Source organism: Amblyraja radiata, chromosome 22 (genome assembly GCF_010909765.2).
Source record: "Amblyraja radiata isolate CabotCenter1 chromosome 22, sAmbRad1.1.pri, whole genome shotgun sequence".
In the NCBI taxonomy this organism is placed as follows: Eukaryota; Metazoa; Chordata; class Chondrichthyes; order Rajiformes; family Rajidae; genus Amblyraja; species Amblyraja radiata.
Window position 1 is genome coordinate 31,800,261 of NC_045977.1, and position 22,501 is coordinate 31,822,761.

At 39.9% G+C, this 22,501-nt stretch overlaps 1 protein-coding gene across 6 annotated transcripts in view; it reads right to left on the reverse strand.

Annotated features, from left to right (window-relative positions):
* Nucleotides 1–1,851: 1,851 nt before the first annotated feature.
* The window catches only part of unkl (unk like zinc finger), a 79,682-nt gene continuing 59,032 nt past the window's right edge, over nt 1,852–22,501 (reverse strand). For 4 of the 6 annotated variants that reach the window (XM_033040932.1, XM_033040931.1, XM_033040930.1 and 1 more), the window contains 5 exons: nt 16,185–16,277; nt 15,143–15,355; nt 11,437–11,639; nt 10,501–10,758; nt 1,852–9,475 (listed from right to left, as the gene is read on the reverse strand). In XM_033040932.1, coding sequence (XP_032896823.1) covers nt 9,320–9,475; nt 10,501–10,758; nt 11,437–11,639; nt 15,143–15,355; nt 16,185–16,277 — 923 coding nt within the window. In that variant the 3' untranslated portion in view covers nt 1,852–9,319. Of the gene's footprint in view, nt 9,476–10,500; nt 10,759–11,436; nt 11,640–15,142; nt 15,356–16,184; nt 16,278–19,969; nt 19,993–20,024; nt 20,242–22,501 lie in introns of those variants that run through there. The other 2 variants (XM_033040935.1, XM_033040936.1) reach the window with 2 other exon arrangements.

Genomic DNA, 22,501 nt, shown 5'->3' on the forward strand with positions numbered 1-22,501 from the left:
CTCTGTCTTCCCTACGTCTATTATTGTATTTTATCTTTTTGTGGTACTCAATCGTAAGTTGAGCAAACTTATCACCTTGAAGGTTGGCGACATCATTGGTGCATCTCAACGTTCGTCTCCGTCCCGTATTAGTGAAAATGACACTAAAACGTATGGAATGTTTGACAGTGAAGATTGTTATCAAGAATTATAGCGAGTTCTTGAGCGGGGTAAGTGGGCTAAAGAATGGCAAATGGTGTTTAATTCCATTAAATGAGTGTTGCATTTTAGTAATTCGAATCAGGGCAGGACACTTTACAGTAAATGGTGGAGACCCTGCAAGTGCTGTAAAGGTGAGGGATTTAGGATTTAAGGTGCATAATTCCCCGAGTGACATTGCACGTAGATTAGAGTGGTGAAGGCAGCTTGTGGCAGTTATAATTGTAGAAGATGCTGGTAGCCCCACACTTGGAGCATAGTGTTCAGTTTTGGCCAACTATAGAAATGTACAAAAATGATGAGAGGCAGAGATAAGGAGAATGCAGTCTTTTCACCCCAAGGTAGGGGAAATTAAGAACTAGAGGGCCAGTCTTACCCAGAATATCACCTATCCATGTTCTCCAGCAATGCTACCTGAAGTTACTCCAGCACTTTGTGTCCATTTGCACCAACCAGAATCTGCAGTTTGTTGTTTGAATGAATACATTGTCACATGTGACAAGTCATAGTGAAATTCTGTGTTTTGCCTACCCAAGGTATGCTACTAGAAGGCATATGTTAGGCAAGAGGGGAAAATATTAATAGGAATGGGAGGGGCAACTATCCACACAGGGAAGTTGCTATGTGGAATGAACTGCCATGGAAAGTAGTTGAGGCAGGTATAATAATATATATTTAAAAGTAATTTGGACAAGTAGGTGAATAGGAACGTTTAGAGGAATGTGGGCCAAATAAACCAAGCTATGACAGGGATAATAGTGAGCATGTACCAGAACTGAAAAGCCTGTTTCCATGCTGTATGATTGGCATAAAAAACATTTTTATATGATGTTAGAGAATTTTCAGTATTCGCTCTTGTACTACATATACCATTGCATTTACTTGCTTCATGGAACAAAGTCAGTATGGTGTGTCAGTATTTTTATGCTTACGTTAGCATCTCAACCCCAGAGTGCAGAACGTGGTGCTACCAACATTGATGTGATATTGAACCCCCCCCCCCCCCCCAACTATTTAACTTTCTTTTGGAAGCTGCTGTCACCTCCAATCTGGTTTAGTAGATTGAACTGCTATATTGAAAATCTCCTATCTGCCTAATTATGTTCAGCATTGAAAAATATACAAAATGGCATCAAGTGTAATTATACCAGTCCCCCAGTTTGGTTCTGTCTACGGCTGGCATCAGTTTGCTGAAAGGACCACAATGAAAGGAGTTTATTGGATACACCAAGGTGATTACATATCACTAAGTGCATCGAACGACACAGTTCTTCATATAAGTTTCATACTTGCAGCCCCCTCAAATGGAGGAATTTGACTTAAAGGAAACTTGCAAAGGTCATTCCCTCCCCCTCAGAATAGAATCGATGTACAGTATCGGAATAGTCAACCAAACTTATTTTGTCTTTAACCATACCAGATCACTTAAATGTTTTAACTAAGTTCGGCTCTGCATTAGTGAAGAGGGGATAAGGTACTCAATGACCCACTCACTAGACTTTAAAAAAAATAGCAGCCAAGTGAACCCCAAATTTCAGCGCAGAACACAGGCAGTTGGATAAAACGAGTGAAAAAGGATGAAGTCGCACAGAATCTATTTCTTGTTTAAAAGTCTTAAGAATAAAAGGAGTCCAGAAGACAAGATAATAGCAATTTGAGGATCAAAAATTATTTTAATTCCCATATTGATAATAAAAATAATTCCATGAATTCTGTAAACCACTGCATAAATGCTATAGTGTAAAAATCTTAACAAGTGTTAACAATTTAAACAATGAACTAGAGTAAAATGATTATGCATTTATAAATACCTTATATAAGAACATTCCATTCAGATCGCCATTGTTTGTGTACACTCACCTAGACCGCATACAACAGGCTTCCATAAATTAATACACAAAATGAAAAAAATTCCCATAATATTCAATTAAGGTCTTGCTTTGACCACAAAAATTAATATACCAAGACAATATTTCAGTAATATTTAGACACTAGTTAAGATATGAGCTATTCCACATCAATACATAAATCACAGAGTCAGGGATATGTTACTACATTTTTGCCAGTAATGTCACTGAATTCTTGCACCTTACGATTTTCTCGAATGTCAAAATTCCAGAACACGATGGCTGAATTAATTATTTGTACAGATACAAAGTAACTATTCACTGGTTTAGCTGTATGCTACCCGTGTAAAGAAGTTCGAGACTGGTCAGTCTTGTATGCCCTCTTGATTTAAACAAAAATGCTGCAAGAGACGTATACAATTATTTATGATTGGGGTATAAATGGAAGGGGCTAATTGGGTATTTCATTTTCTATTAAGTGGTGATGTGCACAAAAACTGGCACAACTACCCACTTGCTGGATTTTTTAACAGCCCATCATGCCTGTTATTCATGGCATATTATTCCCATTCAAAGTGCTTACAAAATAAACAGATCTAAAATTGCAGCTTGACAGCTACAGAATGGTTTACAGATTGTTCCTTAAACCCTGAGAAAATGAGTTTCCTCCCTCCCATTTCATTGCTCTTCCCAGGCTGAGGAACTTGCATATAAAGATTCTGAAAGTGTGTTCACATAGAAACTAATCCCACTCAGAAATTAAAATGTTGCTGTAAAATGATGATCTTAAGACTGAAATCACTTTTACTCCATACATTTACTTCAATGCATTATTACTGTCAGGTCCAAGATGGCTAGTCTCAGGCTCTGTCATTGGCCATCTCACTACATCTGCCATATGACAATTATGGGCTATCATACACCAAATCCAATTTCTTTCAATGAAAAATTCCGGCAGTTAAAAATTAAAATTTCTAGGGTAAAGTAATACAAAATTAAAATGTTCACTATTTATTATTGATTCACTATTTTTGTCCATAATCATTTATTTTTGTATAAATCAAAGCCGAGCACATTAAAATTTGTATTCTTGATTAGATATAACAATTTAAATCATTTTGCAAACCCTGCAGAAAATAGTTATTATTACTGCAACAGCCACAGAATGTAATACTTTTATTGAATGGCAGCAAATTATGTCTGTACTGAAGCATGTGTTACCATAAGTGAGCCTTAAAACACAATTACTGAGGAGCAACAAAGCATATCACTCATAGGGAGGATACAAGCATATTCACATACTGAATTGCAGCACTTCTGCTGGGGGCTGACAGGAAAGTCTGTGAGCACAGCTAATGAATTCTTCAAGGGATGTAATCAATGTGAAGGAACTGCACTAATCTCATCCTCTTAACAGATAATTAACCAGTAGCAAAAGCTCCAAGTACGAAGAGGGAAGAGAAGTATCAAATAAAGGCAATGGCACGGAATATAATTGGGAATTAACTTTATCCTTCCTGTCTCAATAAAACGAAATTAGCCCGCTTGAAGAAATACAGCTGGTAAATCACATCAACCATCCGAGATCCCACTGAACTAAATATACTTGTAGATTGTTATAATTTAAAAACAATCGTAAAATAGTTGGTAATGCAGCCCATCATGATTGTGGTAATTGTACAGTGTGGCCTCACCTAATCCTACCTTCTAAGCATTTGGTACATATCCTTGCACTTCACAACTCTTGAAATATGTCATGCTGGTGCAGAATGCTAATTTATTTTGGAAACATTGCACACTACAGTTAACCGTTTTATGGGGAAATAAGTTTGTATACCAACACACATTCAGTGACTTCACATGCCTGGGACAGATTAATTTCAACCGTTGTACAACAAATGACAAGCTACTCACTATGGGAATTTCAGCAATTCGTTCGTTACCACACTGCATGCAACTGTACCACCTTCCTGGTCTTGAATGACTGAACCTAAAATTCTACTTTAGTCCATTCAATATAGAGGACAGCAGACAACGTTCAGATATTTTTTTAATTCAAAATATTGTTGTGACATTGTTGAGACAATGTTTTAAATATAATTGGTTTCTTAGGGAAGGGGGCATCTTAATTCGGCATTAAATGGTTGAGTGGCTCTTAAGGCAGTTTTGGCACTAAGTTACTTTCAAAATGCTCTTTGTTGATCATTTACACTTCCCCATCAATTTGGCACCATTAATGCAAACAATTTATTCCATGGGTTATTTCTGTGCATACTTCACATTTAACATCTAGTATAGTGTGCAGGCAAGAGAAAATTTACATTTAGTATGTACAATTACGTTTCACTATCAACATGGAGCTAAGAAAAAGACTTGAACACTAGTTCACTGTATTATTTGTTCCAAAGTTTCATGTTTCTGATTAAATGTTTTGCAACTGTAACTTTGGATTTTCAATTTTGCTTTAATGGGAAGTCATTTGGTTCTCACTTACACAGAAGTAACAATAGTGCTAAGTAGTGGGGTTAACAATAGGGCAAGTGGTCAGCTGGTGTTGTGAGGCAGTAGTTTATACTCTTTCACCGTCTCGGATCACTTGATATCTCCCAAACCTAATGGAGCTGTCTAGGTCCCTGCCCCAGTTTAGTCCCTTTCTTGCAGAGAATAAATGGGGGGGGGGGGGGGGGGGGGGAAGAAGAAAGGGACAAATGGGCACTTTTCGGACCAACACCTCCACACTATTTTGTTTCTGCTGAATACATCTCCTTTGATTCGAAATACTGTAAAATATTTTGTCATTTATAGCTTTGACAGTGATTAGGAAGAAAGAAACGGATATAGAAATGAATTCTGCTTGGTTGATCCCCATGTGCTCTGTAGATTTAGAATGTGATTAAACTGTTCATTGCTGCAGTAATGCACAAGTTTTGGTACAAATCTGACATGGATGCAAAGAACAGAAAATGCAAAGTTAGATTTGACATCGATAGCTGGTCGGACAAGAATTCAACTAGAACAGACCACTCACTATATCATGAAAATGTGTACAGCATCTGGGTGATAGTGCAAGTTCGGGCTGTTGACATAACTTTGAAACATAGGTTTGCAAAATATTCCACTTAGGAATTTTAAGCAAATCGATTGGGCTTTATGCATAACATTGTCATATGTGGCAAAATTGACCTACAAGATTGAAGTGACGGAGGGCAAAAACAATAAAACCAAGTAGTCTGGCATTCCTGTTATCTTTACTGGTCTTTGGCAAAGGCAGCTAATGGATGTATTTTGAGAAGGCCGTTAAGGAATTGGCGTCTCAATTTTAGACTTAATTGATAATCTTATTCTAACGTGACATTAATTCTTAATACTGATTTATATTAGCTCTCATTTTGCCTTCCACTTACTAGATTCTGGCCCAATTGTTATGTTTGTCAAAAGTGAATGAATTCAAATATGCAATGGACACTACGCATCATCAATGGTGGATATCCAGCCACAAAGTGATAATAAATGGGGTTTGTTTTTCAACATCATTGTTTTCTCATCGCAATGATGGCAGAGTACAGTTCATGCAGTAATGAACGAGTTTAGTTACATAGTTCCTCATGAATGCCAACAGTAGTGCACAAGCATTAATATGTAATAGGCTTAACCATTAACATGTATCAATACAAAAAACCTACAAAATTCTTATAAGCAATTTAATTAAGCATTGATGCGTATGGCCACTATTTCTTTTGGAAAAAAAAAATACCAAGCAAAATTTTTCTTCACAATAATCTTGAATAGATGAAAGTAAACGTCAAATTCTGAACTGCTTCTGTGAAGTTGCTATATTTCCCCAAATACAACTTGTATTCGCAGGACTCCACACAATCTACATTCTTTTTAAAGAAATGTTAGCAGTCTGTGATCAAAGAGCATTTCATGTGATAAGCTTCATTTTAATACAAAAAGTGGAATCTTTTTTCCCTTATTGATAACACGATACAGAATTAAAATTTCTAATTTTGGTCACTGTTTCAGCAATTCTGCCTAGAACGAGCTACCGTTTAGTATATACATGTTAAAACTACAGATAATAAATTGCTATACAGAAAAGTTCTTTGGCAAAGACTACGTGTGATCCAGAAGTCCATTATAACACTTCACCAAAGTGCCAAGTGCTTGTTTGGTTTGTGCACATAGCCCAGCAATAGCCAATACCTGTCTTCTAGAGCTTGTAGAGGGGTTGAGGTTTAGGTAGATGGGTATTTTAAATGAATTTCACATGGTAAATTTGTATTACCCGAGATGCATTTCCCATTAGTTGGAACGTTAACATTGATGTGCATACAAAATTTGTTCAGGGATATACATTCAAACCCGAGTTAAATGACACGATGAAAACAGTCTCCAAATCTAGTGTACCAGAGCACAATTTGCTTGGTTTACTGCATCCATACAAATGCACTGAAAGGTTAATGGCAGTGTGTTTCATGTGCTATGAAATTGGTCTTGAACCACTGCATTTAGTTCAAAGTACTATACAGAGTTAGGTCACTAGACTATCAACAATATACCCACCCTTGATAGAGAATTGTAAACTTAAGTCCAAAAAGGAACATTTAAATTAAGATAGACACAAAGTGTTGGAGTAACTCAGCGGGTCAGGCAGCATCTCTGGAGAAAAGGAATGGGTGACGTTTTGGGTCGGAGCCTTCTTCAGAATGAAACTAGGGGGTGGGGTGATGAAGAACTGGAAATCGGCCACAAATGACCTCAAGCAGGGTGGTGCCTGGTAGGCCACTGTTGGCCATGGAAGGCGTGATCTCAAGAGGGATACAATATGGTGAACCGTTGAACTGGTTAAACAACTAGGGTGAAGGAAGGGGGGGGGGGGGGGGGGGAGAGAAGGTAGAAGTTACTTAAAATGAGAGAATTCAACTTTCATACCACTGGGTTATAAGCTACTCAAGCAAAATTTGCTTGAGATACCAATAACCCAGAGGTATGAACGCTTAATTCTCTAATCAGTTCCATAGTCAGAAGAAGGGCACCAATCTGAAATGTCACCCATCCTTTTATTCCAGAGATGCTGCTTGACCAGCTGAGTTATTCCAGCACTTTTTGTCTATCTTTTGTATAAACCAGCATCTTCAGTTCTTTGTTTTACATTTAAATAATTAATTCGGACTGCTTTTAAGGTTTTTTTCCCCCCTGGGTATGTTAATTCAATATTTAAAATACAATTGATATTCACATAAATTAAAGATTTTTGCATAAAGCCATAATTATATAATAGACAAATGAGAATTAAAGTTGTGTTGATTACATGTTATGTTAACATTATTAAAAATTGTTTTCAGCTCCTGCCTTAGTTTGAATTTCTTTTAAGCCAGCAAGCTGATCTGGTGCAAGTTTAAATAAGATTGGTTGTGACATTAGTTTTCAAGACTATAACCATTCGCTTCTACTCAGAACTGGACTTTATCAATTTTTTATGGCACTCCCTAGGTTATGTCGCAAGGATATTCCAGCACGGAGAGGACTTCTCACCATTTGCATGTGGCGCTTAGCAATACTCACGTCCCAAGGCAAACCAGATTTTAAAAATACAGAGATCTGTACACAATTCATGAATGACGGCATTTCATGATCCATTCACTCAACTACACTAGTTTCTGTGAACATCGCTGATCGGCATTTCAACACTTTGTTGGCAATATTATCAATGGACTTCTAATACAGAATGACAAGAAATGACGACAAATAATTTAAATCAACACAGTAATAGGTCAGTTTTTTCATTCTTAATTATAACGTACAAACAATGCTGTTCAATCAAGTGACCAATGTAAAGGAGAGGACATGGTTAGCCCTCCAGTAACAGTATACTCAAAAATCACAGAACAAGAAGTGGTGGAAATTTCAAAACATCCACTATATCAGTATGGTTTCATCCTGAATTTTATGCACCTTACCTCTTTTCAGTTAAGAGAAAGGTGTTCTGTATTTTCGCATTAATTATATATTTAAAGTGTGTGTGTGTGTGTGCGCGCATGTGTATATATAATCAGTGCAAAGATCTCACATCAAAGTACCTTTGCCTGTCTGACAAAAGTTGTCATTGCAATTTAGATTTAGGCAAGGCAGAAGGCACTTGGTAACAGTGGCCAGAAATTAGATAATCATTTAAAATACTTACAAGGCTAGGAGTTGCACCAACAGAGAAGAAAATAAACAACTCATTAAAAACTTTCATGATGCTAGCTACAAAATCTCCAACCACAAGCTGGTCAACACAGCTCACTTTGGAGAAAAAAAAAAAAGACTGGTTCATTTTATTATATAAAATAGCAAACTTATCTTCAGACTATTTGTTTGCTTAGTTTAGCATATGTGCCTGTATGAAATTGCTGCTGGTTATCCTTTTAAGCATTAAAAGTTTGCATTTAATTTATAAATTGAAAAATGTAAAAATCCTAGCAAGTTGCACAATACTAATATTTATAATTGTACTTAATTAGAATAGGAAATCTAACAATGTTCACTTTACTATGATTTAACAGTAAGAATTGGAATACCAAATATCTATTAATAGGTTTCACAGTACACATACAAAGCTTTATATCATCACATATTCTGAAAAAAACTACAAAGCAGCTTGAAAGCAATTTATTATAACCTCTAAACGGAAAAAAAACCCAGGTTAACAAAGTGCTTTACAGGAAATTAAACCTCTTCACATAACCTAGTCTTTTTTTTCTTTTAAAATTTTATATGTAAAATACTAGAACATAAAAATGCTAAAGCTGCAGTGCTGTGCATGCAGTATTCATTGGAAACACACAGCAAGTCGATCCTACACTAGAACTTGATATCTGAAGTGCCTAGAGTTTACTTCAATTTTTCTTTCTGAATGCATGCGGTAAGGGTCCAGTTGTAAACTCAGAAGTGATGGAAATGCAGCAACAGTCTAAAAAGCACGTCAGTCAGACTAAAGCAAACTGTATAGCTAAACGTGCTCAAGAAAAGACCAAATGAGTTACTGTGAATAACTGGGTTACCAAGATGCATATTGCAAGTTTTCCCAGGGAAAAGAGAAGAGTTTATATGTATTAAAATAATTAGTAAATAAATACAGAAACAAACGCTGTATTTTGTAGGGTAGGATGTACTCACTGCGTAATTTTAAATATTTCCAATATGAAGGAGGGCACTACAGCTTTGATTTGTTAGAATAGTGTAGTCGTTCTTCAAAAGGCTAGTTCCATGTACCTGGAATATATTCATCACCAGTTCATTACTTTAGTTTTACAATAGGGACATTCAATTTTATTAGGTGCACAGTGCTCACAGAGGACATAATGCTGGCAAGGCTGGAGTAATATAGAACGGTCACGTTCCTGGCATACAATGCATTTCTTCGACTGGAGCTGATATATTACCTGTATTGAATGAAAAATAAATTGTGATTTGAATATAGCAATTTCTTTGCCAAGCTTATAACATTCTACATAGTTTTTTAAGCTTGTTAAAAAAAGATCAAAACTTTTGTTCACCATGCAGTTAAGATGCAATAAATATTCTTGTTCATTACAAGCTCAATATCTATTAATCCCATCCCCTCAACTTTCAACAAGCTATCACAGTCCTACTATTAATGGATTGTGTTTAAGAAGGAACTGCAGATGCGGGAAAATCGAAGGTACACAAAAAATGCTGGAGAAACTCAGCAGGTGCAGCAGCATCTATGGAACAAAGGAAATAGGCAACGTTTCGGGCCGAAACGTTGCCCATTTCCTTCGCTCCGTAGATGCCGCTGCACCCGCTGAGTTTCTCCAGCATTTTTGTGTACCTACTATTAATGGAACCCGATGGCCTGAAGGTCTGGTCAAATAACATGTCTGATTTTCAGTTGATGGTAACCAAAATAAAATTCTTCATTGTTCAGGTTCCACTTTCTGAGCACAAGGGAAAAGATGAGTAGCTAATTACAAGGTTTTGGTCTAAAACAGGATATTATCATCGCCTTACTCCACACAGGTTGCTAACTCCCACTGCGGTGCAGTCCTTAAGACAGCATTCATTGGTTATTTCTTCACTGCCAGGGTTTCATTATTTGTGCAAGTGCTATTCAATACAGGACAAAATGCCACATATGCATGCACGCATGCAAATCAAACACACACTTCCAACAATTATATAGCAATATGGAGTGGGAACTCCATGTGTTCTCTTCTGTCCCAGTAGTGATATGTTGACTAGAAATCAGCGAATTAATCCCAGATTAAACTGATGGTTTCCTGCTACGTAAAGAATCAGTCATACTTTGGATCCCAAATTCTTAGTTTGGTAAATAAAGTAACGTACTTTCAAAGTTAGAATGGATTAGTGCAGTAGGCTTTTTTTTTTTAGGCGTATATACTTTACGGCTTTATTTTCTACATGCTAAATACAAGTTCCAACTCACCCCATCTACAAGGTCCAAATCAGCACGTAATTGGCTTTGTATAGAATGAAGCTTAGGTAAAGGAAGCTTGTCTATGTCCCCAAAGTTTCTAAGAAGGGGAAAGTTTGGAGAATGACATAAAGCATCGAAATCCTCTTGAAGCTTTTTTAGCTGTTTATCCACTTCTTCCTTCTGTTGTATTACTACTTGCCGGTCGGTATCAGCCACTTTCGCCCTTTCTTTGGCTTCCTGAGCTTCCTTTTGCCACGCATCACATGCCTGATTACAGAAACAATGTCATAAAACAAGCAGAGGAAGAAAAACACAACTCTAATGAACTTTAATTCATCCTCAAAAGCAACTGTATTTTTGAGAAATGCTGTATCCACAGCCCAACACGAATTCATGATCTTTCCATTCAATCTGGGATTGAAGAAGCAACATTTCACTAATTGAATTATTGGCTGAAGCAAAGAACTACCAATGCAAAGATCTCAGTGAGACACTTGCAGAAACACTAATGTAAAGTCAATCTCTGGTGTGATGGTATCAATGAGAATGGTTGTTCAGTTATTGTCATTTAACTGTTCAGTTATAGCCATTTGGCTACATGGTTTGTTACAAAGGATACCAAATTTTAGTTTATTACATGGAATCACGTAATAGCAACAGCACACATCCAAGATACACATGATCACAACAACAGATAAGCTAGATTGAGAAGACATTATGACTCACATAAAACCCATGCAAGTCTCTCTTAAGTATGAGTCATCCCACCACTGACAACATTTCTACATTCTCTTCCCACCATTCAGGCAAATCAAACACATTCATTACTAAATGTGCAATCTCATGACTTATTTCCTAGTAATTTGCAGCATTTGGTTGGAAGGAGAGCTCTAAAGAACTTGTTCCAAAGATTTGGAAATGCATGGCTACCCCCTTCACACCCACCTGCTTCACTTGCTGCCAAGAGTCTTCCCACTGTTTGATCTTCCGTTTTGCCTCCTCAAGTTCTCTCCGCACTCTGGTGAGCTCACTGTTGCTAGAGCCAGCGGTGGTGGTTGTGGCACTACTACTGAATACAGGGGATGGACTGGGAGAGAAATTCCCACTAACAAAATGATCCCAGATGCTTCCAGAAACACCATTCAAACCTAATGGAAGGAAAACAGATTTCAAATGCACAATTCAATGGGGAAAGAGGGACAATAAGATAACATGCAGGTTCTGATACTGGTGCCCCATCATCCACAAAATATGGCTCTGAAGGAAAATCAGCATGGCAGTAAAAGCTTCCTGCATTCATTCTCTACATTGCTAATAATATTAATGTGGCTAATTTCCCTAATTTCTTTGTATTCAAGGCATTGTACCGTTTTGTCCTATTGAAGTCACAATCCAGTGCTATGCCCTCTCACCCAGTACTGCACTCTCAAGCTCCTTAACCCAGTTCTGTGCTCTATTTCTCCCTTCATCCAATTCCATGACTCAAGTATCAACATTAGCCAAATTTGAGAGAGTGTTTCTACCATAAGACTAAGTCGGCAGGAGGACAGGTACCAGTATGCAGAAGAAAAAGTGAGGAACAAGTGACATAAGGGAGTGGAAGTGGCAGTTTGAATGACAGCAGTGTCTTGGGTTCGAGCAAATTAAGTGAGTCTACTGAGAAGATAATCGAGGGTTTAGAAAGAATGTATAATGCACAAAGTGAGCTGCAGGCATAAATAGAGATGCGAGAAATGTGGTGCTGCAACAATAATTGACACAGGGCTTGGAAAAAAAAAAAGTAGAATAGGACATTTTAGAATTCTGGATACAGATGTGCAGAAAAGCAAGCAAGGTGATACCACTGAAACATAATTATAGAAGAGTTGTCACAATAACGCTGTCAGGAGAGAGGGGTCACCCTTGAGCGAGTCAACGATGAGTTAAGGAAGAGGACGCAATGAAGCTTTTGGGGATATTCTGTAAATGGCAAATTGTGAGAGGAAGCTAAAGGAAATCACCAGAACAGATTGATATGCATGTAAAGATATCACAAATCTTCAATTACCAAGGCAGAGTAAAGGAGGAGTTACTAAGATTTGTTCAAGAGAACCTTCTTGATCCGTAGTTTTTTTACCTTATATAGTGTATTGGTGGATCTATTCCACGGAATTCATGGCTAGCCATGTGGACGTGTGACTATAAACAATATCAAAGGCTTAAATTATTTCTTACCCCCTCTCAATCTAAATCATAACTTGAATGGAGGAGGGCTAACCAAGGGGGAAATCTGGCCAAGTCATGTGGCAGATATAACGGGAATGGAAAATAAAATTGTTAAAGAGGTGCTTTGAGAAGAAGTTACTTACATTCCCACAAAGGTCAAAGCTAGGGGAACCAAAGCCAGAGCTCCCTGGATGACAAAGGAGGCAGAACATAGAGAATAAAACAAAAAAAGGTGTATGATACAAATCATTTGAAGAATTTAAGTGAGAACTGGGCAGAACACAGCAAAATGAAAGAGGTAAAAAGGAAAGTAAGATGGACAATTGTAAATCACAGGAAAATAATGCCAGTTGACATAAAAGTCAGTAAGTCTTAAGCAGATGAAGGGCATAAAGGTCAGGACAACTTATGCAATGACACAGAGGCAAAGCAGAAATAATTAAAGATATATCAGTGCCAGAACAATGAGAGGCAGAGATTCAAAGGTTTCAGAGCAAGCTGTTCTCACAAAGAAAATGGGTGAGACTTCAAAATCTGGTGTCCCTGGATGAATGTGCACATAGAATATGTAGGAAGGAACTGCAGATGCTAGTTTAAACCGAAGATAGACAAAAAGCTATAGTAACTCAATGGATCAAACAGCATCTCTGGAGAAAAGGAACAGGTGACATTCGGGCCAAGACCCTTCTTTGGTCTGAGTCAGACATATATATCTCTTGTGTCCCCCCCCAACCGAGTCTCTATCACTCGTTTCTCTTTCCCCTGACTCTCAGTCTAAAAGGTCTCGACCCAAAACGTCTCGTATACCTTTTCTCCTGAGATGCTGCCTACCTCGCTGAGTTACTCCAACTTTTTGTGCACATAGAATATATGGATTGGCAGCAGGAGCATGGCAATTGGCCTCTTAAGCCTGCTCTGCCAATCAATAAGATCACAGTTGATCTGATAGCAATCTCAAATATATAATTCTGCCAATACCTAGTAACCTTATTGCCTCTTGCTTGTCAATAATCTATCCATCTCTGCCTTAAAAGTATTTGAACACTGCTTCCACCATTTGAGGGAGAGTTCCAAAACTTAAACCTCAGAAAAAAATGGTGCTTCATCTGGCTTGCTTGTGCAAATAGAGACCTCTAGTTCTACATTCTCTTACTAGAGGAAACATCCTCTTCCAGATCCACCTCACCAAGTTCCCTCATGATGGTGTATCTTGCTGTAATTTTCATATCCTCCGAGTTACAGAGTTGTGCCAGGTGAAGAGTGAGAAGTGAAATATAAGAGAAATATGAAGTGACTTATTTTGGCAGAAAGACATTAGAGATAATGTAGACTAAAAGCACAGGTTTAAAGGAGTGCAGGAACCCAAAATCCTTGAAGGTGGTAGGACACATTCAGGGAGGGATTGAAGTATATCAGATCCTGGAATGAAACAAAAAAAATGCTGGAAACACACAGCAGGTCAGACAGCATTTGTGGAAAGAGAAACCGTTAATGTTGTCGGTCAGGAGACTTCAATTCACTTTTTCTTTCCACGAATGCTGCCCAAACAGATAAGCATTTTCTGGTTTTATGGCAGATTGCCAATTTTTATTATAATTTTCACATGGGATCCTGGAATTCATATAGAGGCATGCAGCAGGAAAGTATATTGGATCATCATAAAATACCAGTATCCAATATAATTATTGTCACCACACTTTAGGAAGCACGCGCAGGCCTAAAATGATATGGAAGAGATGTGCTAGAATGGTCTCACGAACAAGAGATTTCAGTTGTAAGATTAGACTGAGGAAAATGGGATCCTACTTGAAGCAAAGTTTAAAAGGAATTTTGACAAAGATGAACAGACGCATGATAAACGTAGAGAGGGCAAATGGGGAGAAGCGTTAACAATCAGCAGATGTTTAGAGAAGCAGGTGACATCAATTCAAAGTGACACCAAGGAGGATGCGAGGAGTTTTCCTTCAATATACACTAGAGTATGTTTATGATTGGGAGCTCACCACTTGTAAGGATGGTGGTAATCAGGGTTTTCAAAGAAACCTTTATAGGGATCTGAGGTACAATATTTTTCCATATCTATGAGAAAAGAACAGGGCAGAAGGACTGAATAGATTACTCTATGAGAACATTAGGACATAATGGGGAAATTGCCACCACCACTGCAGGAACAATTCTGTGATTTTATAGACTATGATAACACATATGCTGACACTATAAGGACCCAAGATCTAAATGCATGCTGATTTACACAGGATGTCATGGTTTGGTCCTCAAAGACTGTTTCAGTACATTACACAAGGAAGCATTATTTGATAAGACCACAAATAATGAATAACAAGTATTACTGAAAAAATGCAAGAACTATTCTAAATATATTGGTAGATTTAAAACCATTGACGTCAAAATGCATAAAAGAGATGCAGGAAATGTTACAATAACTTACCCAAGGAACTGTGCGAGGAAGCTGAAGTACCTAGGAGAGTATGCTCAGATTTTGATTGCTGCTGTTGCTGTGGAGCCATGCTGGATGAAAGGAAAGATTGGGAAAGGGAACCAAGTGGAGAGGCAGATAAGGAGGACGAAGAATGCAAAGAAGAAGAACGAGCAAGAGATCCTGGAATATTAACAGGAGCCGAACTGCCCAATAGTCTCTGACCTGTGAATGCAAAATAAATGTATTGGAAAAAAATAATTTCAACGATGTCAGGGAGATACAATACATTACAAAAGTTAATGTGGACGACAGATGGCACAATGGGCTAAGTGTTCGGCTGGCAACCGGAAGGTAGCTGGTTCGAATCCCGCTTGGAGTGCATACTGTCGTTGTGTCCTTGGGCAAGACACTTCACCCACCTTTGCCTGTGTGTGTCCTTGGGCAAGACACTTCACCCACCTTTGCCTGTCTGTGTGGATGTAATTGTGTGAAGCACTTTGGGGTCAATGCAAGTTGACTAAAAATGTGCTATATAAATAAAGAAATTTAATTTAATTTAATGCTTCCAACGAGCATTGTTATTTGATCTACGGCATAAGCCGCTCACTGTTCAGTTAAGAATTGGAGCGCATGAGCACAACTATTTTGCCACTTTAACAGCTAATTAGGAATAGCCGGCATGGCTTTGTACACGACAGGTCTCACTAACTTGGTGAGGTTTTTGAGATGATGAAAAAGAATGATGCAGGTAGGTCAGTGGATGTTGTATACATTGGATTTTTAGTAAAGCGCTTGATAAGGTCCCTCGTGGTTGGCTGATCCAGAAGATTAAGATGTACTGCATTCACAATGACTTGGTTGTATGGATTCAGAACTGTCTTAGTCATGGAAGACAAGGATTTGTGATGGAAGGTATTCTGGCTGGAGTCTGCGACCAGTGGAATTCTGCACAGATCTGTATTGGGACCTCTGCTGTTTGTGATACATATAAATGACCTGGATGTAAATGTAGATGTGTTGGTGAGAGATGAAATTACTTTTCAGTGATTACCTTTTAATCCTATGTCACTAGTATCTTGATCCTCTAATTCTTTATCAAGAGATGCAACATTTACGTCACCAAAATGAAGATCTAAAGCAGAACCTAAGGGAGGAAAATAAATTTGGTTAAATGAGTCAAATCAGAAAATCATAGAGACAAGATAAATGTGGAAATGTTGGAGCTCACATTCTATAGTTCCGCCCCCCCCTCCCTCTGCTAATGGAACTTGCCAATCTCACTGCGAGACTGAGAGTGGATACCACCGGAACTCTGCAATGATTTTGCTCTGTTGTCGGGACATTGATTGGGAAATGAGAAACTTCAAATATTAGATGAAACCTCAAAATGTTTAAAGAACGTGAGTGATAAAGAGCCAAAGTCACAAATTACTGCCGATACTAATTCGCATGGTGGTTATAGTTAAGAGCACAATTTGGGTGGTCAGTTAGTAACATTAAATGTCCAAAATTTCATATGTACTGTAAACAGAAACATACCAGAAAATTCTCAGAGATGAGAAAGGAGATGTAACAAATAAAATTGAAACAGAATAGGTTCCTGCAATCATTTAATTCTGGTATCGCGAGACATATGAAAATAAGAAATAAGACATAAGAAAATTCCACTCAGAGTCTGTACAGACTTCATATTGGATGGTAGGGACTAGTGGAATTAGGCTTGACTCTGAACAAAAGGGAATCAGTGTTTGGTCAGTAGCTATTGACTACTATCTACAACAATGGAGGGTCGGAAAATGTAGCCAATAGCTCAGAGGGAGATCAAGGAAGGAGTCACAGGGCAGAACACTAGCAAACTGCTACCTCACTGCTCTAGCGGCCCAGGTTCAATTATCTGGTGCTGTGTGTGTGAGATTAGCACGTTTTCCATCTGACTGCACAAGTTTCCCTAGATCGCAAAGACGTACGGGCTAGTAGGTTAATTCACCAAGGTAAATTATCCCTACTACATAGCTGAGTGGCAAAGTTTGTGGGCGGGGAGGAGTGATGATGAAAATGGGGAAAGAATAATAGTGTAAATGGGTGCTTGGTCTGTACAACAAATTTTCATCAAATAACCACCTACATCCTTTTAGAATAGGGAGTGATATAAAACATGACCTAAATAGAGAAGAGACCAACTTCATGAGCCTACAATCTTTCTAGTTGAGACAAACAAATTCAGAATAGGACGGGGAACAAAACCAGCACCTTCATTTATTTTTAAACTTCATTTTTGACATCGGGATGATGCTGGCAGAATTTATTTCCCCAATCATAATTACCTTCTAAAGGAGTGGTGAATTCCTTCTTAACTGAATGGTTTGTTGGTGAGTTCAGAGGGCATGTAAGAGTCAGTCAAGTAGAGTGGGTCTGGTTGGATATTTGGGTCAGATGGGTGAGGATGGAAGATCTCTTTCCCTGAAGGACATCAATGAAGCAGATAGTTTTTTTTTAAATTGACAATTCAGTATCTTACATGGTGATCATTAACTAAAGGTGGGTTTTCTTTTCCTTGCACAAATTCCAGATTATTGAATGAATTTAAATTCCACAGCTGCCACGTTGAGATTTGAATGCTCGCCTCAGAACTGCAGGACCTGCCAATTTAATTGCTAAACAGTTAAATTGTCTCCATATTTATATCCATTTTCTATACCATTCCTAACCCAAGATCAGAGTTGATTGGAGGCAGGGTAAATAGGGCTGCAAGGGATGTTGAGATAATGGAGGGAAAGAAACATTAACTGCGCCACAATAAAGGTAAAACCATTTATGGAATTTCAGAATCAAAAGTTAAATGAACCCTTAATTGCCCACTGTATTTCCACTGGTACCAAAAAAAAAAAAAAAAAATGGTTACTGGTTAGCACGCAACGAAAGCTTTTCACTGTACGCATGACAATAAACTAAACTAAACTAAAAAAAACTTTCAACAGCTTCAGATTAAAGTTTTTTGGTTTATTCTAGACCAGTGATAGAAATTAAAGTCATGGTAACAGTCATCAAAGGACACAGCTGATAATGACCATTCCCACGCCAGGTTTTTAATAACTAGACATTGCACTAGGTCAATTAGTGCATTTAAAATATATGAACGGGTACAATCAGGGTCCCAATGATCATCTGTGCCATTTATAATGAAAAAATATCATCCGTTAGCCGCGTACGACGTCACGATGGGATCCCGGAAATAGCGATTTTCAAAAAAAAAAAAAAAAAAAAAATCAGTTTTAATCAAATTCCATTTTCATTCACAGCTAACATTGTGTTAGGATATTTTAAAGGAAACATGTGATTTTCATTGAGAATTTTTTTTTTTAAATCGTGATTTTCATTGTGGGGAGTGAGTGTAGGGGAGGAGGGGGGTTGGAGGGAGAGGAGGGGGGTAGTGGGGGAGGTAGGGAGTGGGGGATAGAGGGAAAGGAGGGCAGTGGGGAAGATGAGGAGGGAGAGTGGAAGGTGGGATAGGGAGGAGGTGAGGAGTGGGGGGCAGGAGGATAGAGGGAGAGGAGGGGGGTAGGGAGGGGAGAGGGGTTATGAAGGGAGGGCGGGAGTGATTGAGTGTCGTGGAAAGGAGAGGGAGGGAGGGAGTGAGGAGAGGGGAAAGAAGAGGGAGGGTGAAGAGGAGGGGGAGGGAGTGCTGGGGGATGAGGGGGAATGGAAGAGGATAGGGGTAGGAAGAAGGATGGCGAGGTAATGGAGGAGGGGAAGGGGTAGAGGGAGGAGGGGAAGGGGTGAGGGGGTGAGGGGAGGAAGCAGAGGAGTGTAGGTGGAGGGTGGGGAGAGGGAGGATAATGGAGGAGGGGAATAGGGGACTGAAGAGGAAGAGTGAGATGCGTTCACATTGATCTTATTTTTTACAAGTTATTGCCATTTTGAACTTCAAAAACATCGCAATCGCGCTCCCACTTGCCGGCCGCGCCCGCGCTGTTGGGGGAGGGTTGCCGTGACTCGCGTCACAACGGGAACCCGTTAGCCGCACCTGCAGAGTTGGGGGCTATGGGTCAGTGGTGGAATATTGCCTTGGGGGACAGGCCCAACGGGTCCACACCTGGTCTAGTGTTACATAAAGGACTGAATCAGCATCAATTCTATGTTATATTACAGTAAAATATCCAGACGAAAAAAAATGTTCAAATACCTTCGAGCAAACTGGGGTTGCTGACTATCAAATTTAATTCATTATACCTAGCCATTGTCCAGAGGCATCACTGGTGTATATTTGCAAGCATGATGCCCACCCTCCTGCTATCTCACCTACATCATGTTTATTTATTCAGATGCCACATACTGCATATTATGTCCCATCTCACTCTACACACACCAAGTACAGTCCCCCCATCTGTGACTTACACCGGGCCTTCCCCTTCAAACCACAAAGGCCTAATGTAGCAGCGCAAACAGCACTGGCACATTAGCTAACTCAGTCACTCACTCTTCAGTACAACATTTTTGATGCAAAAATAAAATATCAAGATTTAATATGAAACTTCACATTAATAATGTTTGACCAAAAAACAACACTTTCCTATATTTAAAATAATCTTTAAATATGTGGCTTGTTTGCAGAGTTCTAAACCTAATCTATTTATGTTATAGAACAGGTTACATTCTTTCCTCAATCAACCATCTACACTTATTTAAGCACTGTTCACGACACTTCCTTCCAAGCCAAGACATTCAGACAGAATTATCCTTATCCTCATTGTGAATTTTCTTCAAATATCCATAAACCACAAGAGAAAATCTTATCCAGCAACATAATACATTATAATGGATGTGACTGCAACAGACCTTGGCAGTAGACACTGCGGGAACTTATGAATTCTTACAGTAAATATGCCCTCACCTCGGCGGAGTAAGCTGTTCAGGACTCGTGCTGGCCTTCTGACTGCTGAGTCACTCTGCACCAGCTTCTGATCCACACCCATTTCCAGTCAGACACACCACTCCCTCCCTCTTCACAAACTGACTAATCAAAGCAATTTGCATCACGTGCGCTCTGCAACCTAACAGCATTAAAAGCAACCCGACACCTCCGAGGAGGTAGCTGGCTGCATTAGCGACAACTTCATTTAACACTCTAATTACCAAGCATGGTTGCAATTGCTACATCGATTGAGCAGCTTATAAATAAAAAAGGTTCAATGCATTAGTATAGACAGGTAAATCCTAATATACACTAATTCAACTAATAAATACAACTAGTTAATTAGATCAGATGACTAGACAGACCATGTGTTGTAGTCACAAAATATGGGAACTGGTAGGTAAAAAGTGACCATATCTGCAGTAAATGTTGGCTGCTTGAGGAATTTTGCCTCAAGATCAATGAGCGGGACACTGATGAATACTGCGACACATCAGGGGGGGCCTAAAGTTACTTGGACACTCTATTTCAAGGAGCAGTCACCAGCTATTAGATTAACTACCTTGAAGTTGGTGAATTGTCAGGGACAAGTCTTTGTGTGCAGAAAAAGCAGGGAGAGGATTCCCGAGGAGTCTCAGCCCTTACCCTTGTCCAACAAGGTTCTTGTTCCCTATCAAGACCAGGTTAGGACTGCAAAGAAAATGTGCAAGCTGTCCGTAATGCCACTGCGCAGGGAGCCATTCAAATGGGGGAAAGAAAAGAGAAATGCAGCAGTGATAGGAGATAACATAAGGGAATAGACACTGTTTTTTGCAGCAAAGACAAAATTCTTCCTCATTATGTAAAATTAAATCTAAAATATGTGTGTGTGTGTGTGTGTGTCTTATCTTATCTATATACTTATAAAACTCTGATCTAAGATGTGGATGTATTTGTGTATTTTTCTGCGATTCACATCTCCTCGAAAACACAATGCGCTAACGGTAAATTTTTACATATTCCGATGGAGATTTACCTCATGATCTCAAAAATCGCCTCATCTGAAAATTTGATTAATTATTTCTTGAGTTTTTTATTAAAATTGTTCACAAATCTGAGATCTTTTTTAAAGCTATCGAGCTGATGACGTCACAGTGGCTCTGCTCCTCGCAGCCAGCTGCGCAGTTTTCAACGCACCGCCTCTGGGCACTGTTTTCCAGGGGCTGCGAGTTACGTAACCCCCCCCCCCTCCTGACTCGCAGTCATTTTGTCGCCTCCCGCTCGCAGGCGATTTGCACTCTGTCGGCCATCCGCAGCGCCACGCCCCGCCCGCAGCCCAGCCGCCCTCCCCCTCAGCAGGTCTCTGGATTGAAGCCGCTGAACACGCAGTAATTTGGTTGGGCCTCCAAGGGCTTCAGAGGTCCAGAGAGCTGCCAAGGACCGCCGCCCGCTCGCCGAGTTCAAGTCCGCCCTCTCTCCCCCTCTCCCCCCTCACCGCCCCTTCACCACCCCTCCACCTCCTTCCTCCCCTCTCTCCCCCTCCCCTCTCTTCCCCCTCCCCTCTCTCCCCCTGCCCCCACTCCATCTCCCTCTCTGCCGCACTCTCTCTGTCCCTCAAGATAGGGCGGGGATGAGGTAAAAGGAGCCAATGAGAGCCCCAGGAGCCGTGACAGAGGGAGGAGCGACCTTCGTGTGGTGAGATAAAAACCCATCGCGGGGCTTGTCTCAACAGAGCCCCAGGAGCCGTGACAGAGGGAGGAGCGACCTTCGTGTGGTGAGATAAAAACCCATCGCGGGGCTTGTCTCAACAGAGCCCCAGGAGCCGTGACAGAGGGAGGAGCGACCTTCGTGTGGTGAGATAAAAACCCATCGCGGGGCTTGTCTCAACAGAGCCCCAGGAGCCGTGACAGAGGGAGGAGCGACCAAAATCTGCAACGTTACATTCGCAGATCTCACTTCCAGAGAAGGAGTCTGGTGGAAGCCTCTGATTGGTCAAACGGACTAGAGGAAGCAGCTGATTGGCTTGTATCCCGGGTAAGGCTTTATTGTATTTGGACAAGGGGGAGAATGAGGCCCAGGGCAGTTTACTGTTCTGGATGTCAGATGTGGGAGGTCATGGAGTCTGAGTGTCCTCCAGACGTCCACATCTGCGCCAGGTGCGTCGAGATGGGGCTCCTAAGGGACCGTGTTAGGAACCTGGAACAGCAACTTGATGACCTCTGTCTGCTCAGGGAGAGTGAGGAGGTCATAGATAGGAGTTACAGGGAGGTGGTCACTCCAAGACCACGGGAGACAGAAAACTGGGTCACAGTTAGGAAGGGCAACGGGCAGAGGCAGGGACTGGTGAGTACCCCGGTGGCTGTACACCTTGAAAATAAGTACTCATGTTTGAGTAAAGGTGGGGGAGACAGCCTACCTGGGGGCAGCGACAGCGGCCGGGCCTCTGGCATAAAGACAGGTCTTGTTGCTCAGAAGGG